The sequence below is a fragment of the Nymphalis io genome, chromosome 13, assembly GCF_905147045.1.
Source record: "Nymphalis io chromosome 13, ilAglIoxx1.1, whole genome shotgun sequence".
Lineage (NCBI taxonomy): Eukaryota > Metazoa > Arthropoda > Insecta > Lepidoptera > Nymphalidae > Nymphalis > Nymphalis io.
The window spans coordinates 9,809,367-9,834,298 of NC_065900.1; the positions used below are offsets into that span (position 1 = coordinate 9,809,367).

Consider the following 24,932-nt stretch of genomic DNA (forward strand, 5'->3'; position numbering starts at 1 on the left):
GTAAGGAATATAACACTAAATTTTCCAGTATTTATTTATTTACGGAATCAATCGCACTCTTTAGGAAGTTTTTGTCAGAGCTAATAAATCCTAATTCTTTAATTTAAATTTTCACTTCTCTCGTGTCTTTTGTTTTATTATTATTAGTTTGTTTTGCTCTAATTATGTGTAGATATAAGTAGATAGTTATGATTAATGATTAAATGAAAGTGGTATGTGTGGTAATATTAATATCAAAGTTTTAAGAATTAATGTACTGTTTGTTTACCAAATAAATAAAAGCATTGATAGAAGAACAAAAAAGAAGAAATTAGGCTAAACCACTAAACGCAAATAGATACATGGCAGATATCACATCTTTATTGTAATTCTAGTTTAGTAAATATTCTAATGGCATTTTCGAGCGCTTACGTCTACAATAGTATATCTATTGTTATATTGTTATATATAATAGTATTACTTACTTACTTACCTGACAATCAGGTCAACGGTAAGAAGATGATTCTAGCGACTAGTTCCAACAAAGTGGATAGTATAAGCATCTTCTGCATGTAAAAGAATTTTGCATACTTTCATTACGATCGGTCCAATATTATATATCTCAGTATATATTGACTTAATTTATATATACTATTATAAAGATAAAAAAAAAAAAATTACCGTGTGGAATTGAGGCGATAATAAAAGCAGCTTATCTCCGTTAAATCTCAATTCCGATTATTTGGGCGAAAAAAAACCAGGTCTCTTTGCACCAGTAGAAGCAATAAGTCAGCAAGCTTATTGTTATATTATCTGATTGTGCAAACGACATAAAATATAATTTAGACAGAGATGATGACGCCGCATTCTCTTTAGATATTATTTTCGGCGGCTTCTGATTATGATATGCGTAGTAAATTGCTAAGGCTGGTAAAGCCTAAAAAATACATAGAAAATAATAAGCGAAATGAAATAAGTTTTTTATAAATATTTTTATATATTCAATCAATTTATATGGAGGATATCGTTATTTCAATTTAGCAATATAGTACGTAATCTTTAAAAAAAAATCATCGATAAAAATATTCAAGAAAAAGAACAAATATATTAATACAAATCTTGATAACATCTTAAACAAGATTTTCTAAGCAGTTTTCATACTCATATTTCATATATAAAATTAATCCAGGCCACGGTATTGTACAAAGCCAGTCTACAATATTAGAGTCGAAGTACTGGAGCATAAGATTTTAATGAGTATGTTAAGCCTAATAGATTAATGATTTTATCCTGATACATGTTATGTATGTGCGTTGTGTCTAAAATCTATATTAGTAATAAGTTGTATAAGACTTTTTTATAGTATAGACAGATAAATGGGCCAACTGATGGTAAGTGGTCACCAACGTACACTTTGTTTTATAAAAAATATTAATCATCTCTTGACATCGCCAAAGCGATATTTAGTTTAGTTAACTTTAGTTAGCTTAGCTTTTGACACTCATTATAATAAGACTGATTCAGTTGTTCTTAGAAATTTGTCTCCTTGTAAGCGTCAAAGCAGACTTTTCGTAATAATTTGGACTATTGTTATAATTTTATTTATTAATTTGGACAAATTAATTGTTAACGGTATTTAGTTGCATCGATAAAATATTAATATAATGACACTAAAATACAAATAAAAACTTTTATTAAAATTGACAAATGTCTAAAAATCACTTGACACGGTGGCCATTGTCTACGTAGAGTAACTAACTGTGCGGTACGCTGCAACTTGCACAACATCTGAACAAGTCGTTCAAAAGGTTATACTTTTTAATAAACATTTTCGAGATCAGATAACAGTGTCGCACCGAAAATGCACTCCAACTCGTGCCACCACAAAGTGTGCCTCTCGGGACACTCGCTAATCTGATAACGGACACCAGTGCTTTCGGTCCAGGGTCAGTGCTTCATCACTGGTCAGTGTCGACTGCAACAGCAACTGTGTGCATAGTCGAGAACAATTCTTGGGTCTCCGTAATAAATAATGAAGTTTTAAGTTTATTAAATTTGCACTTTAATCCGTTCGTTGCTTACGACCAGGAAGTCATAAAAGAGTAACTACATAATTGTTAAATACATTTGATACAGTTATAATCAAAATGGTTCAGTTTTCTGAATTCAATACGCATTTTCTAAACAAATATATACGCTTACTTTTATACCATGTTATCGTGGCTTAATAAATTGAAAGGTAAGTCGTAAAAAAATATATGTAACGCTACGTTTCAATAATAAATAAAACTATATTTTATTTATGAAAACTTTATAAATAGGCTTGTAATGTTCTTTATTGATAACGTTTTTTTGATACTTTGTGGAACGATAATAATTTTTCAAGTTCATAGTGATAAGAACGCAGATGGAGGTTGGTTCCTTCAAAAAAAAAATATCTATTTGTTAAGTAGATCAGAGGACTATTTTCAATTTGCTATTTATTTATATAATTTATGAAGCCAACGTGATACACAAAAAAACTTAAAATTACATAACAAACATGATGTAACTCACTATTTACAATTGCGTACCATTAATTAGCTCAGCATTATGTTTAAATGTTATTTTTAACAATTAATAAGTTATATAATTAATAATTTGTATATAGCCAGGCACCATCATTTATTTATCTACGCTTATACCTAGAACGAGGTTTCTTAGGTGTAATGGCTCGAAGTCGTTAATTGTCAGTGCGTCAAATATTTAATAGGATTGGGATAAAAGGTGAATGCAATGCCTTATTATTAATATATCATTAATATTTCTTTTTTGAAGACGATACAGAATCTGAAAAGAGCGATGAAACACCAGCAGATAATTACTTATTTGTGGCATTAATTGAGTAAGTATGCCATATTATTAAACTAGATATGATTACTTTAAAAAAAAATAAACAATTAATGAGTTTATGGAAAGGATGTAAAAGAAAATGATTACTAAACTTATTTTAATAAAATAAAATTCAATATTGATGCAGTACGTAATAAATGCACACAATTCACTTCTTACTCTATTTTAAAAGAGAAATTATACGCAATGAATACTAAATAATTTTCTAAAACTTAAAAATATTTATTTTTTATATTTATTTATCAATTTAATTTTCAAATTCAGACATTTGATTTTATTTCCGAGTATCAGTTGTTATCCGAATACTTTCAATTAAGCGCGCAATAATTTATAGTTAAAATTGTTTTTAAATAAAGAAATATATTATGTAAAAAATCATTTACTACCGTTATTTTTCAGCGTAGTATTCACAGATGGCTCAAAGAGGACATGCACGGGGACCATTATTCACGATAACGTCGTTATCACCGCCGCACACTGCTTGTTAGTATTTCGTGACATTTTTATTGTAGTCTCAAATCTCGTCAGCATAAAGCTTATACGCCTGACAAAATATTCGAAAGGCTTCGAACAGATAATGTCACTGGGACATTTTGAGTTATAAACTAAGCCTCTCATGACATTGATATAATTATTTTTCCCGATAAAGGACTTTCAATAAGTTATGGCTAAATCTCTTATTAAAAGAGATTCGATATCCGGTAAAGATTTTAATAAATTATTTTCCGAAATTATGATATAAAACCTGAATAATGAGAACTTGTAAAGTTTTCCGGATATTCTGGGTTGAAATCCCAGGTCGGGCCAATAAAAAAGTTATTGAGTTTTTCTGTCGAAAATTCTTAATAATAGCCTGGAATTTGGACGTTGGAAGTAAGTATACTCCCGTGCCTCGGAAAGCACGTAAAGCCATTGGTCTTGCGCCTGAACTCTTTTCGGTCGTGTCGGATTGCCGTCCCATCGGATTATGAGTGTTAGGGAAAAAAGAGTGCACCTTGTGTGTGTGTAAACACTTGCGCACACACTTGTGCACTATAATATGTCCTGCGCAGTTGGTTAATCTCTCTTGGTTAGTACCAAATTGGTCGCCGTGGCTGAAATCGGTCTGGAGGACTATTACTATATATTAATGCTTTGATGCGTTCATTTGGTATATAAAATATTGTTACAGCTCAATAGATGATAGCATGCAACCAGAGTTGACCGCGTCATTTGTCGTGATAGGTACAAAGAAAATGTTTGAAACTGGCTACGAACAGTACTTACCCATTGAAAGAATTATAACCCATCCAAAATATATAGGTTGGACGGCGGACCTTGCTTTAGTATTTACATTTGCTGGTATGATGTCCGATAAACCTGGTCGGGTTGTACGATTAGCTAGTGAAAAAACAAATACAGATTCTGAAGTCACTGTTTTTAGTTGGGGACAATGTAAGGATGACAAGGTGAGCTAAAATGCATACATTATAAGCTGGCAGCGGATGGAGATTGAGAGCTGAAGATTGAGCTCATTAGCGTAACATTGGAGAGGCCTATGTTCAGCAGTGGATGACAAAGGGATGATAATGATACCTTTTCAAATTAATAGCATTAGGATCAATTAAGCTTAGAATCATAAAGCATTCTTTTGACTGTTTACAAAGGACATTATAAAAAAAAATTGCTGAGCCTCTTTAAATAAACAGGTTTTAAATACGCAATATATATTCTGCAAATGAATAGCTGTAATTAAAATAAACTTCATAGTTCTTAATATATTGTTTGTTTGCTAAATCCCCAGAGTACTTATAAAGTATAGAAGGGGCTCTGTATTAATAAGATACCTACGCTTTAATTTATTTCATAACAAGCCTGTAGTAGTTTTCCTAAGTAAATATTTGCTAAGGTAAAATTAGTGTAAAATATTTACTGACAGAAAATGAACAATGATGTAAAATAATCTTGAATTATATAGGGTTGGGGGACGGATCGCCCTGAAACTGTAACTAAAACTGAAACGCCTTACGAAGCGTCTTTGTCCGATGATGAGAAATTGGATGACGTGGTAAGTAAGAATTAATGATGATGGATTGATATAGTTTTTGGAACAATATTAGATATTACGAAATAAAGTAATACTCTTTGATAATTTAGTATTTTTTTTTAAATATAGAACAATCAGAAAGAAACTGAGAAAAAACATAAAGTAACTTCAATTAATGAAGACGATCAATATATGGATGTACGTATGAAAAAATTATGGTCATAATATTTCGATAAAATAATATTAGTTTGGCATCACATTTTATTTTGAACGTTAGTTTTCCAACTTTACGGTTTGGCCACGGAAAATAAACAGCAGCGAATATTCGCACAGTGCGTATGAAGACGCGTCTTGGTACTGATACAAAGTTATGGAAATGTACCAAAGATTCCACGGGCAGAGGCGACTGAATGTTGTCGCGCGAATCGTACGGGCGTCAGGCGACGTGACGGAGAATAGAAATAGTCTAGGAACCAAAATCGTGTAGTTGTATTATTCACTTTGTGTAGGTGCGTTGGAGTTAATCTAGAAAATATGCTTTACAGCTTATATTTTTCCTACGATTTTACTTCTTAATGTGTAGTGATAATTTGTTTTTTAATATTGTTTGTTTTCTTTTAAAATTAAAATTTTTCTTTTTTCGTTTCTTCGATATATTTGAATCCATTTTGGTTAAAATACTAGCTATGCCAGCTAATTGGATTGAGGTATCCATATCATAATTTATTATAATTTTCATATATATTTAACATTGCAAGAGATAGTAGGAAGCGATAAATATTTAACTCAATTTATATCCTAGATTCCACTATATCTTCCAAACTTAATATCTTAACCAAGTAACTACTACTCTCCTGTAATGGTTAGACAATGTTGATGATCGCAACTGTGGGTGGAAAACTGTGCCGCCAGTATCTCGTGGCCAGGCAGCTAGCCACGGGACACTTATTTTATAAAAAATAAGAATTATTTAAAAATGTAAGTCAACAATATTGATGAACTTCAGGTAATTAATACTCAATTAATGTTTTATTATAATAAAGATATAAAGAGGCACATTTATAGACTTCAGGCTAAAGTATAATTTATTTCTTTAGGCAAAAAGCTCGCGACATTTACCAAAATATTCTCAAGATCATAATATTGGACTTAGACAGCAGAAGAAAAAACGAAAATTTAGCATAAAAAAACGAAAACCACGAAAGAAAGAAGTACCAATAACTGTAGCGCGAGCATTTACAACAAGAATAACATTACATAAAAGTGTTTCATCTGTTGAAGAAAATGTACGATAATATTATTTTAACAATGGTTTTTTTTATAGAATAGGAAGGCGGACGAGCATATGTGCCACCTGATTATAAGTGGTCACCAACGCCCATAAACATTGGCATTGTAAGAAATGTTAACCATCGCTTACATCACCAATGTGCCACCAACCTTGGGAACTAAGATGTTATGTCCCTTGTGCCTGTAATTACACTGGCTCACTCACCCTTCAAACTGGAACACAACAATACCAAGTATTGCTGTTTTACGGTAGAATATCTGATGGATGGGTGGTACCTACCCAGACGAGCTTGCACAAAGCTCTACCACCAGTGTTTATTTTTATGTTTAACTGTACATAGCTTAAAATAAATAACTGTCTTAGAAAGTTTGAATAAAACTGAAATTTGTTAATTGTTATTGTACATTGTGCGTGAATGATGGAATCTTACTCGCGAAGACATAGTATAGCCTTCCTTACTAATATTAGAAATGCGAAAGTGTGTTTGTTTGTTACGCTTTTATGTCGTAAATAATCAACCGATCATCATCAAATTTTGTATATACATTGTCAGGGGTACAATTCAACTTTTATTAACGTCAAAAACTATACATATAAAATTAAATAAATAGTAGTAACAGCCTGTTATTGTCCCACGCTGGGCTAAGGCCTCCTCTCCCTTTTGAGGAGAAGGTTTGGAGTTTATTCCACCACGCTGCTCCAATGCGGGTTGGTAGAATACACATGTGGCATAATTTCAATGAAATTAGACACATGCAGGTTTTCTCACGATGTTTTCCTTCACCGTCAAGCACGAGATGAATTATAATCACAAATTAAGCACATGAAAATTCAGTGGTGCTTGCCCGGGTTTGAACCCACGATCGTCGGTTAAGATTCACGTGTTCTAACCACTAGGCCAAATAAATAACGCAAATGAAAATGAGCACAATTAAAATGATAGCTATAATATACTATTTATCAAGACAGTGATTCCCTTTGACGTAATGAAGATTTTTTAAATTTTTTTTATATTTCCGGGAGGAATGACTCTACTCCACCTGATGGTAAGTGGTACTAGAGTCCAAACGCGACAACGGCCAGTACAGCCGGGAAGAATGTTTTGCACTAGCTGCCCCCGTCTTGCCAGCTCGCAAGATGCCTCTTCACGCATCGTTTGAAGGAACCATGTAGAAAGTCAGATGTCTTTTTACCGCTAAATGTTTTGAAGATCACAATTAAAAAGTAAATCATTAACTATAATTACGCCTAATTTCAGCGTAATCGACATCGTAAACAAACTTATAACAATGTACCAGAATTTGAGAGCAAGGAATATCAAATTAGTAGAGAAAAGCAAACTGTAAGTATATTATTATATTATAAAATCCATTTTGAACAAGAAATACAGATAAACATTGGTTTGGTGTGATTTGGTCTGCCTGCATTCCATTTAATGTCACTCAAAAATGATGTTAGTTTATAGGTATTATGATCATTTGTTTTTAGCCGATAAAAATATTCACCATTATACTTATGTTCATATTAATTTGGACAGTAGTACAAACACACACGTGGACATCACAAAAAATGATGATGATGATGATGATGAACGTGATTCGAACACAATATATATGTATATATCAGATTTGATTTAACAAAAATCTGAAAGACTAGGGGTGGAACTTAACTTTAACTGGCAAATAAAGGTCGTAAGAACAAAATGTACGGGTGCGGGTGGTAGCTAGCCTGAAAGTTGTGAATATATGTACGTACTCGTATATTGAATGATCACTTTTTCAATTAATTGGTTATTGTTATTATTTTCAATTCAATTATGTCGAGATGGCCGAGTGGTAAGAACGCGTGAATCTTAACCGATGGACGTGGGTTCAAACCCGGGAAAGCACCTGCAAGAATTTTCATGTGCTTAATTTCTGTTTATAGTTCGTGCTTTTCGGTGAAGAAAAACATCGTGAGGAAACCTGCATGTGTCTAATTTCATCGAAATTCTGCCACATGTGTATTCCACCAACCCAACCTTATTCCAACCCAAGCAGCGTGGTGGAATAGGCTCCAAACCTTCTCCTCAACTAGGGGCCGTGGTTTAGTTGCGCGAATCATTGAGGGGATATGCCATAATCGCCACGCTAGGCAGACGGGTTGGCGATCGCAGTAAGTTAGTCATAGTACTCAGAGAGACGCTGCTGCCCGTTCTCTGGTGTATATTCCCTCGGGTCGACTTCTACGCCCCCCACGGGATGAGATGGGGTGGTGATATTCGTCGCCGTCACCACACGGCAAAGACTAACCCGTCACTACACTGAAGATTTTCAGGACGTCAGTCTTTTCGAGATTAGAATGGCTCTCGAACAACTCAAAAACAACAAGGCACCTGGTGATGATGGTATTACAGCCGAGCCTCTGAAGGCGGGTGGTACACCGATCCTCAGGGCTCTTCAGAGGCTTTTTAACTCCGTCATAGCCAAAGGTCAAACGCCAAAGGCATGGCACAGAACTGTGGTTGTACTTTTCTTTAAGAAGGGTGATAAAACCCTTCTGAAGAATTACAGGCCCATCTCACTGCTGAGCCATGTTTACAAGTTCTTTTCGAGAGTCATTACGAATCGTCTCGAGCAAAGGCTTAACGACTTCCAGCCACCCGAACAAGCCGCATTCCGGAAAGGCTTTAGCACCATAGACCACATACATACGCTGCGGCAAGTTATACAGAAGACTGAGGAGTATAACCAGCCACTTTGCTTAGTTTTTGTGGACTATGAGAAAGCCTTTGATTCGATCGAAACCTGGGCCGTGCTAAACTCTCTTCAAAGGTGCCAAATTGATTATCGGTATATCAGGGTGTTAAAGTGCTTGTACGAGAACGCCACCATGTCGATCCGACTCCACGATCAGAACTCAAAACCTATCCAACTGCAGAGAGATGTAAGACAGGGAGACGTGATATCTCTGAAACTGTTTACCGCTGCATTGGAAGATGTTTTCAAGCTTTTGGACTGGAACGGACTTGGCATCAATATCAACGGCGAGTACATCACTCATCTTCGATTTGCCGATGACATTGTAATTATGGCTGAGACCTTGGAAGACCTCGGCACTATGCTCGATGACCTCAGCAGGGTTTCCCAACAAGTGGGTCTAAAAATGAACATGGACAAGACGAAAATCATGTCGAACATCCATGTTGCACCCACTCAAGTCAAGGTTGGAAATTCTGCACTCGAAGTTGTAGACAACTATGTCTACCTAGGTCAGACCATCCAACTAGGTAGGCCCAACTTCGAGAAAGAGGTCAATCGTCGAATTCAACTCGGCTGGGCAGCGTTCGGGAAGCTACACGATATCTTCTCATCCCAAATACCGCAGTGTCTCAAGTCGAAAGTCTTCGACCAGTGTGTGTTGCCAGTGATGACTTATGGATCAGAGACGTGGTCGCTCACAATGGGCCTCATAAGAAGGCTCAAGGTCACTCAAAGGGCAATGGAGAGGGCTATGCTCGGAGTTTCTCTGCGAGATCGAATCAGAAATGATGAAATCCGCAGGCGAACCAAAGTAACCGCCATAGCCCGAAGAATTGGTAAATTGAAGTGGCAGTGGGCGGGGCACATTGCTCGCAGAACCGACGGCCACTGGGGCAGAAAGGTTCTCTTGTGGTGACCACGAACAGGAAGACGCAGCGTGGGCAGGCCTCCTACAAGGTGGACCGACGACTTAGAACGAGTCGCGGGAAGCCGTTGGATGCGGGCAGCGCAAGATCGGCCAACGTGGAAATCCTTGGGGGAGGCCTTTGTCCAGCAGTGGTCATCTTTCGGCTGATATGATGATGATGATGATGACTTCTCCTCAAAAAGGGAGAGGAGGCCTTAGCCCCGCAGTGGGACATTTACAGGCTGTTACTTACTTTACTTACTTTTAATTAATCGGTTTGCTTGACATTGGATAAAGCCTTAGCAAATTCTTTATTGTAATAGGTTCGAATTAAAAGTAAGTTAAAAACACCAACATTACATCAAATTAATACCAAAAATTCGATTTTATTTATTATTTGTGCATATTGAACATAACTATTGACCTATAAATGCTTTTAAATTTAAAAGGTCACAGTTTTAATTTCCGTGCTAAAGATATATTTGCTTCGGTTATAAATATCACTGGCTCGGTCTGTTATATAAAAATAAATGAATTTTTATTTCCACTGTATAACTTTGAAATAAAATTATTTAATTTTTTATTAATATACCAATTTTTTTTAATAATTAACATATAAAATACTGTGTTGTAAAGGAAAGCTTTTCTAAAATATATCTTCCAGCTTTGTATGTTTTTGTTATGATATTTATTTTATTTTATATTTATTTAAGTAAAGTCAAAAGAATCATTTATTCTTTTGACTTTTGTAATTATATAATTGTAAACATAATATTCTTATGGCTTTCAAACATAACTATTTTTTAAATTTAGGTTTATTTAGCTATTTAATTCATAGACTTTATTTGATAATTCAAATCAAAATATACTTAATTCGAGTAGGCTCTTGCGAGTACTTTTAAATCATTTAACACAATTAAATTAAATAAAAGCTCTCACAAAAGCCGAGATGCTATGGTAAGAACGCGTGAATCATAACCGATAATCGTGGGTTCAAGCGCAGTCAAGCACCACTGAATTTTCATGTGCTAAATTTGTTATTATAATTCTTCTCGTGCTTGGCGGTGAAGGAAAACATCGTGAAAAAACCTGCATGTGTCGAATTTCACTGAAATTCTGCCTCATTCCACCAACCCGTAATGGAGAAGTGTGGTGGAATAAGCTCCAAACCTTACTCTTAAAAAGGGAGAGGAGGCCTTAGCCTAGCAGTGGGACATTCACAGGCTGTTACTGTTACTATAAACGCTCTCACCGGTTCGAAAAGTATATTCTACCGAGAAGAATCGTCTAGAAATTCAGTAGCTACTCTCTTTCGACAATTAAGGAACATACAAAATAGATTTTTTTTTTATGCGCCGGGATGGCAAATAACTCTACTCCACCTTATGGTAATTGGTAGTAGAGTCCAAACGCGACGACGGCCAGTACAGTCGGGAAGAATGTTCTGTACTAGCCGTCCCCGCCTTGCCGGCCCGCAAGATGCCTCTTCACGCCTCGTTTGAAGGAACCAGTACAATGTTCCCGTTCAATGGCTTCACAAAGTTCATCAAGCGATTGTGGGTCTCTTGATTTTCCACATTATCATATATTTCGTACAATTCTTGATCGTAGAGATTGTCGCTTAAGTTTATCCATGACTGGATGCGTTTCTAAAATATTCAGTATATGCCATTTACCTACAATTTAAGAAGTCAGGAGATGCGTGTTGACGCAAATTTTTTATTTTTTATTTTAACATAGAAGCTAAGCTATTTTAATTGTCAAAAATTTTGAAACGGTTCCGGAAGAAATAGTTGAAATCTGAGAAGAACCGTCACAAAAATCTATTTATATGTTATATATATATATTTTTTCTCAACGAATTTTGTGTACTATAATTACACAGGTCTGCGATGAAAAAGCTTTTTTAATAATTGCATGCCAAACGCGTTAGTGTTAACCTATATGTTGCAAATATTAACTTTATTTTATTGTATCACGTCACATTTTTTTTTTGCATTTAAGTTGAACAAAGCTGTATTTGCTTGACCAATATCCGTAACAGCCTGTGAATGTCCCACTGCTGGGCTAAGGCCTCCTCTCCCTTTTGAGGAGAAGGTTTGGAGTTTATTCCACCACGCTGCTCCAATGCGGGTTGGTAGAATACACATGTGGCATAATTTCAATGAAATTAGACACATGCAGGTTTTCTCACGATGTTTTCCTTCACCGTCAAGCACGAGATGAATTATAATCACAAATTAAGCACATGAAAATTCAGTGGTGCTTGCCCGGGTTTGAACCCACGATCGTCGGTTAAGATTCACGTGTTCTAACCACTAGGCCAAATAAATAACGCAAATGAAAATGAGCACAATTAAAATGATAGCTATAATATACTATTTATCAAGACAGTGATTCCCTTTGACGTAATGAAGATTTTTTAAATTTTTTTTATATTTCCGGGAGGAATGACTCTACTCCACCTGATGGTAAGTGGTACTAGAGTCCAAACGCGACAACGGCCAGTACAGCCGGGAAGAATGTTTTGCACTAGCTGCCCCCGTCTTGCCAGCTCGCAAGATGCCTCTTCACGCATCGTTTGAAGGAACCATGTAGAAAGTCAGATGTCTTTTTACCGCTAAATGTTTTGAAGATCACAATTAAAAAGTAAATCATTAACTATAATTACGCCTAATTTCAGCGTAATCGACATCGTAAACAAACTTATAACAATGTACCAGAATTTGAGAGCAAGGAATATCAAATTAGTAGAGAAAAGCAAACTGTAAGTATATTATTATATTATAAAATCCATTTTGAACAAGAAATACAGATAAACATTGGTTTGGTGTGATTTGGTCTGCCTGCATTCCATTTAATGTCACTCAAAAATGATGTTAGTTTATAGGTATTATGATCATTTGTTTTTAGCCGATAAAAATATTCACCATTATACTTATGTTCATATTAATTTGGACAGTAGTACAAACACACACGTGGACATCACAAAAAATGATGATGATGATGATGATGAACGTGATTCGAACACAATATATATGTATATATCAGATTTGATTTAACAAAAATCTGAAAGACTAGGGGTGAAACTTAACTTTAACTGGCAAATAAAGGTCGTAAGAACAAAATGTACGGGTGCGGGTGGTAGCTAGCCTGAAAGTTGTGAATATATGTACGTACTCGTATATTGAATGATCACTTTTTCAATTAATTGGTTATTGTTATTATTTTCAATTCAATTATGTCGAGATGGCCGAGTGGTAAGAACGCGTGAATCTTAACCGATGGACGTGGGTTCAAACCCGGGAAAGCACCTGCAAGAATTTTCATGTGCTTAATTTCTGTTTATAGTTCGTGCTTTTCGGTGAAGAAAAACATCGTGAGGAAACCTGCATGTGTCTAATTTCATCGAAATTCTGCCACATGTGTATTCCACCAACCCAACCTTATTCCAACCCAAGCAGCGTGGTGGAATAGGCTCCAAACCTTCTCCTCAACTAGGGGCCGTGGTTTAGTTGCGCGAATCATTGAGGGGATATGCCATAATCGCCACGCTAGGCAGACGGGTTGGCGATCGCAGTAAGTTAGTCATAGTACTCAGAGAGACGCTGCTGCCCGTTCTCTGGTGTATATTCCCTCGGGTCGACTTCTACGCCCCCCACGGGATGAGATGGGGTGGTGATATTCGTCGCCGTCACCACACGGCAAAGACTAACCCGTCACTACACTGAAGATTTTCAGGACGTCAGTCTTTTCGAGATTAGAATGGCTCTCGAACAACTCAAAAACAACAAGGCACCTGGTGATGATGGTATTACAGCCGAGCCTCTGAAGGCGGGTGGTACACCGATCCTCAGGGCTCTTCAGAGGCTTTTTAACTCCGTCATAGCCAAAGGTCAAACGCCAAAGGCATGGCACAGAACTGTGGTTGTACTTTTCTTTAAGAAGGGTGATAAAACCCTTCTGAAGAATTACAGGCCCATCTCACTGCTGAGCCATGTTTACAAGTTCTTTTCGAGAGTCATTACGAATCGTCTCGAGCAAAGGCTTAACGACTTCCAGCCACCCGAACAAGCCGCATTCCGGAAAGGCTTTAGCACCATAGACCACATACATACGCTGCGGCAAGTTATACAGAAGACTGAGGAGTATAACCAGCCACTTTGCTTAGTTTTTGTGGACTATGAGAAAGCCTTTGATTCGATCGAAACCTGGGCCGTGCTAAACTCTCTTCAAAGGTGCCAAATTGATTATCGGTATATCAGGGTGTTAAAGTGCTTGTACGAGAACGCCACCATGTCGATCCGACTCCACGATCAGAACTCAAAACCTATCCAACTGCAGAGAGATGTAAGACAGGGAGACGTGATATCTCTGAAACTGTTTACCGCTGCATTGGAAGATGTTTTCAAGCTTTTGGACTGGAACGGACTTGGCATCAATATCAACGGCGAGTACATCACTCATCTTCGATTTGCCGATGACATTGTAATTATGGCTGAGACCTTGGAAGACCTCGGCACTATGCTCGATGACCTCAGCAGGGTTTCCCAACAAGTGGGTCTAAAAATGAACATGGACAAGACGAAAATCATGTCGAACATCCATGTTGCACCCACTCAAGTCAAGGTTGGAAATTCTGCACTCGAAGTTGTAGACAACTATGTCTACCTAGGTCAGACCATCCAACTAGGTAGGCCCAACTTCGAGAAAGAGGTCAATCGTCGAATTCAACTCGGCTGGGCAGCGTTCGGGAAGCTACACGATATCTTCTCATCCCAAATACCGCAGTGTCTCAAGTCGAAAGTCTTCGACCAGTGTGTGTTGCCAGTGATGACTTATGGATCAGAGACGTGGTCGCTCACAATGGGCCTCATAAGAAGGCTCAAGGTCACTCAAAGGGCAATGGAGAGGGCTATGCTCGGAGTTTCTCTGCGAGATCGAATCAGAAATGATGAAATCCGCAGGCGAACCAAAGTAACCGCCATAGCCCGAAGAATTGGTAAATTGAAGTGGCAGTGGGCGGGGCACATTGCTCGCAGAACCGACGGCCACTGGGGCAGAAAGGTTCTCTTGTGGTGACCACGAACAGGAAGACGCAGCGTGGGCAGGCCTCCTACAAGGTGGACCGACGACTTAGAACGAGTCGCGGGAAGCCGTTGGATGCGGGCAGCGCAAGATCGGCCAACGTGGAAATCCTTGGGGGAGGCCTTTGTCCAGCAGTGGTCATCTTTCGGCTGATATGATGATGATGATGATGACTTCTCCTCAAAAAGGGAGAGGAGGCCTTAGCCCCGCAGTGGGACATTTACAGGCTGTTACTTACTTTACTTACTTTTAATTAATCGGTTTGCTTGACATTGGATAAAGCCTTAGCAAATTCTTTATTGTAATAGGTTCGAATTAAAAGTAAGTTAAAAACACCAACATTACATCAAATTAATACCAAAAATTCGATTTTATTTATTATTTGTGCATATTGAACATAACTATTGACCTATAAATGCTTTTAAATTTAAAAGGTCACAGTTTTAATTTCCGTGCTAAAGATATATTTGCTTCGGTTATAAATATCACTGGCTCGGTCTGTTATATAAAAATAAATGAATTTTTATTTCCACTGTATAACTTTGAAATAAAATTATTTAATTTTTTATTAATATACCAATTTTTTTTAATAATTAACATATAAAATACTGTGTTGTAAAGGAAAGCTTTTCTAAAATATATCTTCCAGCTTTGTATGTTTTTGTTATGATATTTATTTTATTTTATATTTATTTAAGTAAAGTCAAAAGAATCATTTATTCTTTTGACTTTTGTAATTATATAATTGTAAACATAATATTCTTATGGCTTTCAAACATAACTATTTTTTAAATTTAGGTTTATTTAGCTATTTAATTCATAGACTTTATTTGATAATTCAAATCAAAATATACTTAATTCGAGTAGGCTCTTGCGAGTACTTTTAAATCATTTAACACAATTAAATTAAATAAAAGCTCTCACAAAAGCCGAGATGCTATGGTAAGAACGCGTGAATCATAACCGATAATCGTGGGTTCAAGCGCAGTCAAGCACCACTGAATTTTCATGTGCTAAATTTGTTATTATAATTCTTCTCGTGCTTGGCGGTGAAGGAAAACATCGTGAAAAAACCTGCATGTGTCGAATTTCACTGAAATTCTGCCTCATTCCACCAACCCGTAATGGAGAAGTGTGGTGGAATAAGCTCCAAACCTTACTCTTAAAAAGGGAGAGGAGGCCTTAGCCTAGCAGTGGGACATTCACAGGCTGTTACTGTTACTATAAACGCTCTCACCGGTTCGAAAAGTATATTCTACCGAGAAGAATCGTCTAGAAATTCAGTAGCTACTCTCTTTCGACAATTAAGGAACATACAAAATAGATTTTTTTTTTATGCGCCGGGATGGCAAATAACTCTACTCCACCTTATGGTAATTGGTAGTAGAGTCCAAACGCGACGACGGCCAGTACAGTCGGGAAGAATGTTCTGTACTAGCCGTCCCCGCCTTGCCGGCCCGCAAGATGCCTCTTCACGCCTCGTTTGAAGGAACCAGTACAATGTTCCCGTTCAATGGCTTCACAAAGTTCATCAAGCGATTGTGGGTCTCTTGATTTTCCACATTATCATATATTTCGTACAATTCTTGATCGTAGAGATTGTCGCTTAAGTTTATCCATGACTGGATGCGTTTCTAAAATATTCAGTATATGCCATTTACCTACAATTTAAGAAGTCAGGAGATGCGTGTTGACGCAAATTTTTTATTTTTTATTTTAACATAGAAGCTAAGCTATTTTAATTGTCAAAAATTTTGAAACGGTTCCGGAAGAAATAGTTGAAATCTGAGAAGAACCGTCACAAAAATCTATTTATATGTTATATATATATATTTTTTCTCAACGAATTTTGTGTACTATAATTACACAGGTCTGCGATGAAAAAGCTTTTTTAATAATTGCATGCCAAACGCGTTAGTGTTAACCTATATGTTGCAAATATTAACTTTATTTTATTGTATCACGTCACATTTTTTTTTTGCATTTAAGTTGAACAAAGCTGTATTTGCTTGACCAATATCCGTAACAGCCTGTGAATGTCCCACTGCTGGGCTAAGGCCTCCTCTCCCTTTTGAGGAGAAGGTTTGGAGTTTATTCCACCACGCTGCTCCAATGCGGGTTGGTAGAATACACATGTGGCATAATTTCAATGAAATTAGACACATGCAGGTTTTCTCACGATGTTTTCCTTCACCGTCAAGCACGAGATGAATTATAATCACAAATTAAGCACATGAAAATTCAGTGGTGCTTGCCCGGGTTTGAACCCACGATCGTCGGTTAAGATTCACGTGTTCTAACCACTAGGCCAAATAAATAACGCAAATGAAAATGAGCACAATTAAAATGATAGCTATAATATACTATTTATCAAGACAGTGATTCCCTTTGACGTAATGAAGATTTTTTAAATTTTTTTTATATTTCCGGGAGGAATGACTCTACTCCACCTGATGGTAAGTGGTACTAGAGTCCAAACGCGACAACGGCCAGTACAGCCGGGAAGAATGTTTTGCACTAGCTGCCCCCGTCTTGCCAGCTCGCAAGATGCCTCTTCACGCATCGTTTGAAGGAACCATGTAGAAAGTCAGATGTCTTTTTACCGCTAAATGTTTTGAAGATCACAATTAAAAAGTAAATCATTAACTATAATTACGCCTAATTTCAGCGTAATCGACATCGTAAACAAACTTATAACAATGTACCAGAATTTGAGAGCAAGGAATATCAAATTAGTAGAGAAAAGCAAACTGTAAGTATATTATTATATTATAAAATCCATTTTGAACAAGAAATACAGATAAACATTGGTTTGGTGTGATTTGGTCTGCCTGCATTCCATTTAATGTCACTCAAAAATGATGTTAGTTTATAGGTATTATGATCATTTGTTTTTAGCCGATAAAAATATTCACCATTATACTTATGTTCATATTAATTTGGACAGTAGTACAAACACACACGTGGACATCACAAAAAATGATGATGATGATGATGATGAACGTGATTCGAACACAATATATATGTATATATCAGATTTGATTTAACAAAAATCTGAAAGACTAGGGGTGAAACTTAACTTTAACTGGCAAATAAAGGTCGTAAGAACAAAATGTACGGGTGCGGGTGGTAGCTAGCCTGAAAGTTGTGAATATATGTACGTACTCGTATATTGAATGATCACTTTTTCAATTAATTGGTTATTGTTATTATTTTCAATTCAATTATGTCGAGATGGCCGAGTGGTAAGAACGCGTGAATCTTAACCGATGGACGTGGGTTCAAACCCGGGAAAGCACCTGCAAGAATTTTCATGTGCTTAATTTCTGTTTATAGTTCGTGCTTTTCGGTGAAGAAAAACATCGTGAGGAAACCTGCATGTGTCTAATTTCATCGAAATTCTGCCACATGTGTATTCCACCAACCCAACCTTATTCCAACCCAAGCAGCGTGGTGGAATAGGCTCCAAACCTTCTCCTCAACTAGGGGCCGTGGTTTAGTTGCGCGAATCATTGAGGGGATATGCCATAATCGCCACGCTAGGCAGACGGGTTGGCGATCGCAGTAAGTTAGTCATAGTACTCAGAGAGACGCTGCTGCCCGTTCTCTGGTGTATATTCCCTCGGGTCGACTTCTACGCCCCCCACGGGATGAGATGGGGTGGTGATATTCGTCGCCGTCACCACACGGCAAAGACTAACCCGTCACTACACTGAAGATTTTCAGGACGTCAGTCTTTTCGAGATTAGAATGGCTCTCGAACAACTCAAAAACAACAAGGCACCTGGTGATGATGGTATTACAGCCGAGCCTCTGAAGGCGGGTGGTACACCGATCCTCAGGGCTCTTCAGAGGCTTTTTAACTCCGTCATAGCCAAAGGTCAAACGCCAAAGGCATGGCACAGAACTGTGGTTGTACTTTTCTTTAAGAAGGGTGATAAAACCCTTCTGAAGAATTACAGGCCCATCTCACTGCTGAGCCATGTTTACAAGTTCTTTTCGAGAGTCATTACGAATCGTCTCGAGCAAAGGCTTAACGACTTCCAGCCACCCGAACAAGCCGCATTCCGGAAAGGCTTTAGCACCATAGACCACATACATACGCTGCGGCAAGTTATACAGAAGACTGAGGAGTATAACCAGCCACTTTGCTTAGTTTTTGTGGACTATGAGAAAGCCTTTGATTCGATCGAAACCTGGGCCGTGCTAAACTCTCTTCAAAGGTGCCAAATTGATTATCGGTATATCAGGGTGTTAAAGTGCTTGTACGAGAACGCCACCATGTCGATCCGACTCCACGATCAGAACTCAAAACCTATCCAACTGCAGAGAGATGTAAGACAGGGAGACGTGATATCTCTGAAACTGTTTACCGCTGCATTGGAAGATGTTTTCAAGCTTTTGGACTGGAACGGACTTGGCATCAATATCAACGGCGAGTACATCACTCATCTTCGATTTGCCGATGACATTGTAATTATGGCTGAGACCTTGGAAGACCTCGGCACTATGCTCGATGACCTCAGCAGGGTTTCCCAACAAGTGGGTCTAAAAATGAACATGGACAAGACGAAAATCATGTCGAACATCCATGTTGCACCCACTCAAGTCAAGGTTGGAAATTCTGCACTCGAAGTTGTAGACAACTATGTCTACCTAGGTCAGACCATCCAACTAGGTAGGCCCAACTTCGAGAAAGAGGTCAATCGTCGAATTCAACTCGGCTGGGCAGCGTTCGGGAAGCTACACGATATCTTCTCATCCCAAATACCGCAGTGTCTCAAGTCGAAAGTCTTCGACCAGTGTGTGTTGCCAGTGATGACTTATGGATCAGAGACGTGGTCGCTCACAATGGGCCTCATAAGAAGGCTCAAGGTCACTCAAAGGGCAATGGAGAGGGCTATGCTCGGAGTTTCTCTGCGAGATCGAATCAGAAATGATGAAATCCGCAGGCGAACCAAAGTAACCGCCATAGCCCGAAGAATTGGTAAATTGAAGTGGCAGTGGGCGGGGCACATTGCTCGCAGAACCGACGGCCACTGGGGCAGAAAGGTTCTCTTGTGGTGACCACGAACAGGAAGACGCAGCGTGGGCAGGCCTCCTACAAGGTGGACCGACGACTTAGAACGAGTCGCGGGAAGCCGTTGGATGCGGGCAGCGCAAGATCGGCCAACGTGGAAATCCTTGGGGGAGGCCTTTGTCCAGCAGTGGTCATCTTTCGGCTGATATGATGATGATGATGATGACTTCTCCTCAAAAAGGGAGAGGAGGCCTTAGCCCCGCAGTGGGACATTTACAGGCTGTTACTTACTTTACTTACTTTTAATTAATCGGTTTGCTTGACATTGGATAAAGCCTTAGCAAATTCTTTATTGTAATAGGTTCGAATTAAAAGTAAGTTAAAAACACCAACATTACATCAAATTAATACCAAAAATTCGATTTTATTTATTATTTGTGCATATTGAACATAACTATTGACCTATAAATGCTTTTAAATTTAAAAGGTCACAGTTTTAATTTCCGTGCTAAAGATATATTTGCTTCGGTTATAAATATCACTGGCTCGGTCTGTTATATAAAAATAAATGAATTTTTATTTCCACTGTATAACTTTGAAATAAAATTATTTAATTTTTTATTAATATACCAATTTTTTTTAATAATTAACATATAAAATACTGTGTTGTAAAGGAAAGCTTTTCTAAAATATATCTTCCAGCTTTGTATGTTTTTGTTATGATATTTATTTTATTTTATATTTATTTAAGTAAAGTCAAAAGAATCATTTATTCTTTTGACTTTTGTAATTATATAATTGTAAACATAATATTCTTATGGCTTTCAAACATAACTATTTTTTAAATTTAGGTTTATTTAGCTATTTAATTCATAGACTTTATTTGATAATTCAAATCAAAATATACTTAATTCGAGTAGGCTCTTGCGAGTACTTTTAAATCATTTAACACAATTAAATTAAATAAAAGCTCTCACAAAAGCCGAGATGCTATGGTAAGAACGCGTGAATCATAACCGATAATCGTGGGTTCAAGCGCAGTCAAGCACCACTGAATTTTCATGTGCTAAATTTGTTATTATAATTCTTCTCGTGCTTGGCGGTGAAGGAAAACATCGTGAAAAAACCTGCATGTGTCGAATTTCACTGAAATTCTGCCTCATTCCACCAACCCGTAATGGAGAAGTGTGGTGGAATAAGCTCCAAACCTTACTCTTAAAAAGGGAGAGGAGGCCTTAGCCTAGCAGTGGGACATTCACAGGCTGTTACTGTTACTATAAACGCTCTCACCGGTTCGAAAAGTATATTCTACCGAGAAGAATCGTCTAGAAATTCAGTAGCTACTCTCTTTCGACAATTAAGGAACATACAAAATAGATTTTTTTTTTATGCGCCGGGATGGCAAATAACTCTACTCCACCTTATGGTAATTGGTAGTAGAGTCCAAACGCGACGACGGCCAGTACAGTCGGGAAGAATGTTCTGTACTAGCCGTCCCCGCCTTGCCGGCCCGCAAGATGCCTCTTCACGCCTCGTTTGAAGGAACCCGGGTTGTAAGAGGAGGGGAACACGTGAGCTGGTAAGGAATTCCATTTTTTGGAAGTGCGACAAAAAAAGGAGTTGCCAAATTTCTTTGTGCGCGATGGAATTAATGTCACAGTTAGGCGATGACATCGAGAACCAGCTCGCGTAGACTCAAGAAGGAAGGGGGAAGCAGGAATTAGAAAGAATAATTCCTCAGAGCACTCGCCGTGATGCAGTCGATAGAAAGCGCTCAGTGCTGCTATCTCGCGACGCAATTGTAAAGGTTCAAGGGTGTTTGTGACTTTTACGTCGCCAATAATGCGTACTGCATGTCGCCGCAACCGGTCCAAGGCCTCCAGTAGGTACTTAGCGGAGCCATCCCAAAGGTGCGAGCAATATTCAACGCCAGACCGTACCTGTGTTTTGTATAACAGGCACAGTTGTTGTGGCGTGAAAAAACGCCTCACCTTGTTCAGAACTCCGAGTTTCCGTGAAGCTGTTTTTATAATAGCCTCGATGTAATCCCTTGGACTAAGGTCGCAGCGAACGTCCATCCCCAGCATGGCGATTTTGCTTTGTATCATCAGCGGTGTGCCACTGATGATACAAAGCAAAAGATAATAATTAAAGACAATTGAATTATTATTAATGCATACCAACGAATACTAACTTCACACTTTTTTCTCATCTATACAATTCTTCTTCTCTTTACCTTTATCTGACACCCTTAATCGAATTAGCTGTATAAAGAGTTTCGACTGATTGCTTCGTTAGTGGCTTGATGTGAGGCCGCAGACCCGGAGGTCCTGGGTTCAATTCCCAGGTCAGTCCAATAAAAGGTAATTGGGTTTTTCTGTCAGAAAATTCTCAATAGCAGCCCGGAGTCTAGAAGTTGGAAGTGTGTACACTCCCGTGCCTCGGAAAGCACGTAAAGCACGTTGGTCCTGCGCCTGAACTCTTTCCGGCCGTGTCGGATTGCCGTCCCATCGGATCATGAGAGTTAGGGAATAGAGAGTGCACCTGTGTTTGCGCACACACATGTGCACTATAATATCTCTTGCGTAGTTTGCTAATGTCTTTTGAGATTGGCCCCCGTGGCCGAAATCGGTCTGGATAACATTATTATTATAAAGAGTAAACTAATTATTTATTTTTATATATTTCATATAATTAATTTTACTATTAATAGTCTAGCTAATCACTTGTACAATTTCTTATTTTTTTCACAAATAGTTACTTTGGTTTTATTGTAGATGCTATATTATTATATTTTTATGCATTAGTGTGCTTAGAAAAAGCGATCGAATGATATGGGTAACTTTTTAATTTTAATATTTTTACAAACAACTTTTTACGTTTGTTTTAGAAATATCCCTACAATGCTTATAAAAAGTCAGCCGTTGCCGATAAAAGGATGCATCGTCGAAGGGCTTATAGCATGAAATATTACTACAGAGATAATTGGCATAGAAAAATGGGTGATCAAGTAAGATAAATGTCATTGTTTCATGAAGTCTAAACAGTTAAAATGTGTTGGCATGTGTAATGTTAATAATTAATTTTTATATTATGATTTACATATTGATTTGGAAATGGTATTCTTAATTACTTGGGCTTGCGATATTGGTCCCGTCAGATGATAAAATAACGTAAACAAGAGCATTGATACACAATATTTTCAATCTACTGTTATCTTACTATGACATATATTATGTAAAAAATATTTAAAGAATAAGATTCAAGTTTTTTAAATTAAATATAATATTTAACAGTTGACATAAATTATTACGTAAACTAAAACCTTATATAAAATATAAACTGTGGCAAATTATTTTATAACATTCATTGCTTTTGTTATAGAAAAATAAATTAACAGTTGATGTTTTCTCATTCGTAAACACGCAAACGTGTAATAAACTAGTTGAAAAGTCGATGCCGTCTATTTACAAAATAAGTAAGTAATCATTTCATTTCAGTTTAATCTTACTAAGAAACAAACACAATAATTCAATAAGCAGTAAATTGTTCCAGTAACAAGAATCGAAATGTGAGCTAATGGTGGTAGAGCTTTGTGCAAGCTCGTCTGGGTAGGTACCACCCACTCATCGGATATTCTACCGCAAAACAGCAGTACTTGGTATTGTTGTGTTCCGGTTTGAAGGGTGAGTGAGCCAGTGTAATTACAGGCACAAGGGACATAACATCTTAGTTCCCAAGGTTGGTGGCGCATTGGTGATGTGAGCGATGGTTAACATTTCTTACAATACCAATGTCTAAGGGCGTTTGGTGACAACTTAGCATCAGGTGGCTCATATGCTCGTCCGCCTTCCTATTCTATAAAAAAAAAATTAATTAAGCAAATATTAGTATTATGTAGTTTGGGGCAACCAAAATAATTAGGTATATGCCAACGAAAAAAAATATACTCCGTTAACCTATAGTCCAGTATCTAGCTCCAGTAGTTTAAGTGAGTAACAATAAAGAACAAAATAATGTATAACATTGTTTTCTTCTTTTCTTGTAGCTTAACTTTTTTTGTTAAAAGATTGTTTTTGGTTACTTCAAATCAAGTAATATTAAAGAAATCATCACTTATTATCTCAGGTATAACTGTTAAAATACTGTGATTTTTTAATTAAAAAGTCGAAACATTTCAAAAAACATAATCCTATTGTTGAATCAAATGATATTATGTAGTAACAGGATCTTGATTTAGAATTACGGTAGAAAATACAGTGCTCCTGTTTTCTATAAACAAGCAATGGTCAGATAGTTTGTGAAGTGGCATTTCTAATTAACGCAATCATGATAGCTTGCGTTTCAAGTTCGCTATAGTTGTGCAATCCTAATGACATGTATTACAAGAATGTACTTGTGTTTGTTTTAAATCTACACCACGGACGAATATGTTTTATGTCAGTCGATGCATTTGTAATAAGAACACAAAAACTGATATTGTTACTGTGCTTGTTGTTGTGTTGTTGCTTTGTTATTTTTCAAAGAGAACCCCAGCTCGAGAAAAAAATGTTAACCTATAAGATACTTATATATTTTTATATTAATATCGATATTGTTGTCATGTAAGTGACATTGTGTATTTTATTGGACATTGAATTTTATAGCTAAAGAAGCAAATAGTTTAATCTTAAAAATCAAGTAACAAAATGAAAGCTTATTTTTTTTTAGAAAATCATAACCAAGTCCTCTGCTATTCAAGTGAAGACCACTATATAGATGAGGTATTTTTTAATAATATACTTTAATACCCATAACAAATGATGTAGTAATATTTATACTCGGTAGAGAAGAAAAACTAACCGTATTACTACATATGTATCTATTTTTATGAAAAGCCGCAATGGAGTTTTGTAAGTGAGCTTAATTTGAACTTGATAACATCGACGAGATAAATTTCGCGGTGAAAGGCGAAGAAAAATCTTGCATGAAAAAAAAAAAAATGAAAA

At 37.0% G+C, this 24,932-nt stretch overlaps 1 protein-coding gene across 1 annotated transcript in view; it reads left to right on the top strand.

The window, feature by feature from the left end:
• Positions 1-1,397: 1,397 nt before the first annotated feature.
• Positions 1,398-24,932, top strand: part of LOC126772972 (uncharacterized) — a 28,703-nt gene continuing 5,168 nt past the window's right edge. Inside the window, exons 1-13 of the mRNA XM_050493576.1 lie at positions 1,398-2,218; positions 2,797-2,863; positions 3,271-3,354; positions 4,043-4,319; positions 4,829-4,918; positions 5,027-5,095; positions 5,995-6,183; positions 7,447-7,530; positions 12,520-12,603; positions 17,593-17,676; positions 22,835-22,954; positions 23,329-23,422; positions 24,655-24,707. Of these exons, the coding sequence (XP_050349533.1) occupies positions 2,191-2,218; positions 2,797-2,863; positions 3,271-3,354; positions 4,043-4,319; positions 4,829-4,918; positions 5,027-5,095; positions 5,995-6,183; positions 7,447-7,530; positions 12,520-12,603; positions 17,593-17,676; positions 22,835-22,954; positions 23,329-23,422; positions 24,655-24,707 (1,323 nt within the window). The 5' untranslated portion in view covers positions 1,398-2,190. The remainder of the gene's footprint in view (positions 2,219-2,796; positions 2,864-3,270; positions 3,355-4,042; positions 4,320-4,828; positions 4,919-5,026; positions 5,096-5,994; positions 6,184-7,446; positions 7,531-12,519; positions 12,604-17,592; positions 17,677-22,834; positions 22,955-23,328; positions 23,423-24,654; positions 24,708-24,932) is intronic.